At 45.0% G+C, this 4,720-nt stretch overlaps 1 protein-coding gene across 3 annotated transcripts; it reads right to left on the bottom strand.

The window, feature by feature from the left end:
- Positions 1-868: 868 nt before the first annotated feature.
- LOC130888164 (protein tyrosine phosphatase type IVA 2-like) lies at positions 869-1,384 on the bottom strand. 3 transcript variants are annotated; one of them, XM_057791050.1, is made up of 2 exons: positions 1,065-1,384; positions 869-989 (listed from the first exon to the last, which is right to left on the bottom strand). In XM_057791050.1, the coding sequence occupies exons 1-2, from the start codon at positions 1,382-1,384 to the stop codon at positions 869-871; spliced, it is 441 nt and encodes a 146-aa protein (XP_057647033.1). The 3 variants fall into 3 exon arrangements, with proteins under 3 accessions (XP_057647033.1, XP_057647034.1, XP_057647032.1); XM_057791051.1 differs by having other exon boundaries at positions 869-1,196; positions 1,290-1,384; XM_057791049.1 differs by having other exon boundaries at positions 869-1,384.
- Positions 1,385-4,720: the final 3,336 nt, after the last annotated feature.

Genomic DNA, 4,720 nt, shown 5'->3' with positions numbered 1-4,720 from the left:
CATGCAAGTATGCCTCTCAGGACAACAGAGCGATGCTCTCATTGCAAAATATCAATAGCAAGTCAGGACTTACTTGCTCACCACACACACACATGCACACACACTCACACACACACGCATGTACACTCACACACATGCACACACTCACACACATGCACACACTCACCACATACATGCACACACACGGACACACACTCACCAAACACACATGCGCACACTCACACACACGCACACACATGCACAACACTCGCACACACATGTGCACACACTCACACATATGCACACACTCACACATACATGCGCACACACTCACACACACATACACACACACACACAAGCACACGCACATTTATCATTTAATAAGCTACATGTATTGTACTTAGCCCTGAGGATATTCCTAGCGAGCTGAAATACAACGTAAAATTTTAGTAAATGTTAACTGGCTAATATATTAGCCCTTTTTTTTTTTTTTTTCCTGTTTTAATACAATAGAGACTGGGTAGTTTATCACGAGATTTATTTAGGTGGCGGTTGTGGAGGTTGAAAGCTCGCAGTTGCCAGGCTCTGGTGAGGCCCTCTTGGTGGCATCATGACATGGCAGATGGTGGGAGTGCTTTTAGCATGCAGGAGTCAGACTCCGGGTCCGGGTTTTCTTTGCTGTTGCTCTGGAACGGGTTAGTTTTTTCTTCCTTCTAATTTTATTTCTTAATTTATTTACTTTATAGAGGGATTTCTCCATTGTTGGCTTCAGCACCAATTAACTGAATTCCACTACTCACTGATGACACAGGAAAGACTCCGGAATCGCTTTCCAGGTGCCAAGAGTTCCCCTCTCAAGGCGACAGTGGAGAAAGCCTTAGCTTGTAGCCTACTGAATGCAGCAGTGCACCGTGGAATCCTTGAAGCGCGACCGTGACCTGTTCCGTGTCTTGGGTTGGTACTGCCCCAAGAAAAGCAGCTGTTTGGTGTTGAATGCGCCCCTTCGTTTTTGTCGGATAAATTGAACTGCTTCGTCATTCTTCATTCCACATTCTATCAAAGCGAGTGCCACCAGCACGGGAGCCCTTCCTAGCCCTGCCACACAGTGCACGGCCACACAGGAACCTGGCTCCTCACGAAATTTGGTTTTTAACAGGTTCAGCCAATCATCCACTAAGTCATCAGGGGGTGGGGCTCCGTCTGTGTAGGGCAGGTCTAGAACGCGGATGCCACAGTTTTCCACTAGAGCTTTATCGTAGGTGGCATCGCAAACTCTGACCAAGGTTGTTACTCCGTAGCTCTTCAGTTCCTCTGTGAACTTTGGCAGCATAGCGATGGTGGGATTGTGAGTTATCAGGAAACGCATGTTGTCGTAGCAGATCTCCACTGGCGCTGGATGGTTCATTCTGGCAAACGAGAGTGCCCGCGTGGGTGATGGGAAAGCGAAAACATTAAGATCATCCAAAGGACTACTTTTGTTCTTTTTCTTTATTCGGTTTGTTTACTCTGTATGAGGCTTCTCCAAAATGGGGCAGAAGTATTTAAAATTCATTCGAATTCAACCTGGGCCTCAGCGTCTGCAGATGGATTCCTTGAGACTTCAGAAACATCCAGCTACGTGCCGAACTCATCTATCCGGCCTACATTTAGACACTAGAGAGACAACAGTGGTGGTTGTCTTCGACCTTTGTTTACCCAAAGCTTGATTTCACCAGAGTCATTAAAGGAAATATACTTGCAGTAACTTTTAAGGACCGCCTCGGTGTCCAGGTGTCCAGAGTCTTCAAGGCGCACGTGATTGAACACGGCACATGGAGTCCCCAAGGTCACTTGTCAGGGAAATTGCTGTGCTGAGCCTGGCAGAAATTGACTCTCAAATTCGGAATCGCCATAAATGTGGAATGTGTTTTCCACCAAAGTCCTGCGGTGATTGAGGAGCTGCGATCTCCCTGCCAGCCTATGCCTTACACAGCCCGCCAGGCCCGCTGGCGGCACGTGACCCTGCAATCATCCTGCCTCCCCGGCTGCCGCCGTGTCTCTGCCACCACCACGCGGATGCCGAGAGGGCCTCGCCTTGCTCTGAGCTGAACAAAGCCCCCCTACCCCAGCACCTAGCCATGGACCCTGCAACCTAGCCAATCGGACCACCGCCACCCCGCTATAAATTTATTATGTTTTGCTTGCAAAACAATGAGTTTCCTTATGACGTCTTCATCCACATATATCGGCTCATAGCTGCTGTCTGCTTCTCTTTGTCTCTCTCCCACCCTTTCCCCTCCTCTGCCTTCTCTCAAATAGTCCTCCTCCCGTTTTCATGTCCTCTAGTTATGAGCCGAAATACATATATTTAAAATCTACATTTTGGCTTATGATGAAAAATAGGGTACTAAGCTTTTTAATCTGGTTTATTTTGCTCGCTGTGGTCCCTAGTTCCAGCCATATTCCTGCAAAACTCAGTTTTCATCTTTATCACTAAATGGCTTCCTTCAGGGGTATGTATACCACGGTTCCTTGATTCATCACGTAATGACAGACGTCTGAACTGGTTCTGTATGGTGGCTGTTAGGAGTAGAAGGTGGCACGCAGACAGCAAGTATCTCAGAGGTGGGTGGCACCGAAGAGCTCTTCATCGGCTACACCAGCAGTGAGTAAGGACTGCTCCTTAATATCCTGACCAGCATGCCTTTTGTCCTCTTGCTGCTAGCCCTCTCCCTGCTTACATGACCACAAAGTGATTATTGGCACTCTCCAGAAGGCTGATAATGCCAGACATTTTTTATTTCAAAAAAAAATAAAATAAAATAAAAAATAAAAAAAATAAAAAATAAAAAAGAGTTAACCTTAATCCTTTATATTTTTATAAAAAATAAATTATATAAATATAAATTTGTACATATTTCTATTTGGACACATAATTTTGATAAGAATCTAGCAAATAACCTTGTCACAGATTGGTCTGAGAAGTAAAATCTCAATGGGTATAGCTTCCTCATAGGAGACTTCAAAGCACCCCCCACAGTGACACACTGCCTCCATAAAAGTCACACCTACTTCAACAAGGCCACACTTCCTAATAGTGCCACTCCTTCTGGGAGACATTTTCCTTCAAACCACCACACTACCTAACACAAAACTGCATAAACTTGGTGTATCTTCACTTCTGCCCAAATAGAATTAAGCAGATTTCACAATGCTTGTGCCAAAGGACCATCAGGTTTCTCTGTCATGGTGCTTTATCATCTTGGGTAGTGGAAAAAGAAACAGAAAATATGCCTTCACCTGATGCGGCAACATAACCTACAAACTGATGGAATTCCTACAGCTCTTCCTGAGTGATCGACACAGGCATCGGCGTTCTGCGGTCGAGAGGCTGTTGTATAGTTTTGCTTGCATAGTCTGCGGAATGATGAGAACTGTGATGGTAAATCGTGGTTGACAGTCTGACCGGATCTAGAATCAGCTAGGGGTGAAGCTTCTAGGCACACCATAAGAGATGTCCCTTGAGTCACTTTATCTGAAACGGGAAGGCCCACCCTAAACGTGGCCTGCATCTTCCAGATGAAATGGATTTCGCTCTGCCTCCTGGCTGGCAAGTGCTGCTGCTGCTCCTGCCTCTGGTATTCCTGCTGTTTATGCTGCTACATTTCTCTCCTGCCTTCATCAGTGGCTCTCTGGGAATCTTCTAGGCTCCAGGAGCAGACTAAAACTGCTGGGGAACCTAGTTCCATGGCCAGAGCAGCTACTGGATTCACAGTTTCTTCTGCATGAAGAAGCCATGGTTAGACCATTCATTGAAAGTATTCATTATAGCTGGGTGGCAATGGTGCATGTCTTTAATCCCAACGTGTGGGAGGCTGGAGGATCTCTGTAAGTTTGAGGCCAGCCTCACTCTGGAGAGAGTGAGGTCCAGGAGAGCCAGAGCTAAACAGAGAAACACTGTCTTGAAAAACAAGCAAACGAACGAACAAAAAAATTCATTATTGTGATTCTCTTTTCCTGGAGCATGGGTTAACAGCATCTAAGTACCTCCAAGGAGTCTAATTCTCTTCTTGCTTTGAGCTAATGTCAATGTCCCCAAATCCATTAAACCTACACAATTATGGAGATCCTGCAAATGTGTAATAACCCATGAGTGTCTCCCAGAGGCTATCCATGAGGCCACAGCCAAATTGCTTCACCAATCAAAGCACTAGTTCTTTTGATTAAAGGACTAACTGGACAAAGCCACTGCCAGGAGTCTTGACTGTCTGAGACTGCAGAGTGGGGTCAGTGAATGTCAAATGACATTCTTTTACTTCACTTTGGATTTATATCATATTTAAAAGCATCTTAATCACTCTCTGTCTTGCTGCTGAATTCTACTCTCTAGTTCACAAGCTTCTAGAATGAACTTAAAGCAATTTTCTTCTTGTGGCACATCGTGAAGACTGTTCCTGTCTGATTTATACGGAACCACTTGAAAAGAGAGTTTTGGCTTAGAGTGACTGAGTCATGAAGTCACCTAAGCCTGCTCTTTCTTTTTCAGCTAAAATGAGTTCCATTTTCTCCTTCTCAAGCTGTAGTGTTTTTTTCCTTCTTACATGTCAAATTAATCTCTGCCCTTAGAATTATGATCACCCAGAGGAACCTTAACTGGCTTGGTAAAGGATTTGTTGGAGTAAACAAAACATCTGTTTTCTTTGACGTTCTATTCTGCTGCTGGCTTGAGTGTGCCAATCCTTTTGAACTAACAACACAGCTT

Source organism: Chionomys nivalis, chromosome 16, assembly GCF_950005125.1.
Source record: "Chionomys nivalis chromosome 16, mChiNiv1.1, whole genome shotgun sequence".
Lineage (NCBI taxonomy): Eukaryota > Metazoa > Chordata > Mammalia > Rodentia > Cricetidae > Chionomys > Chionomys nivalis.
This window is presented reverse-complemented; position numbering and strand designations above follow the sequence as displayed.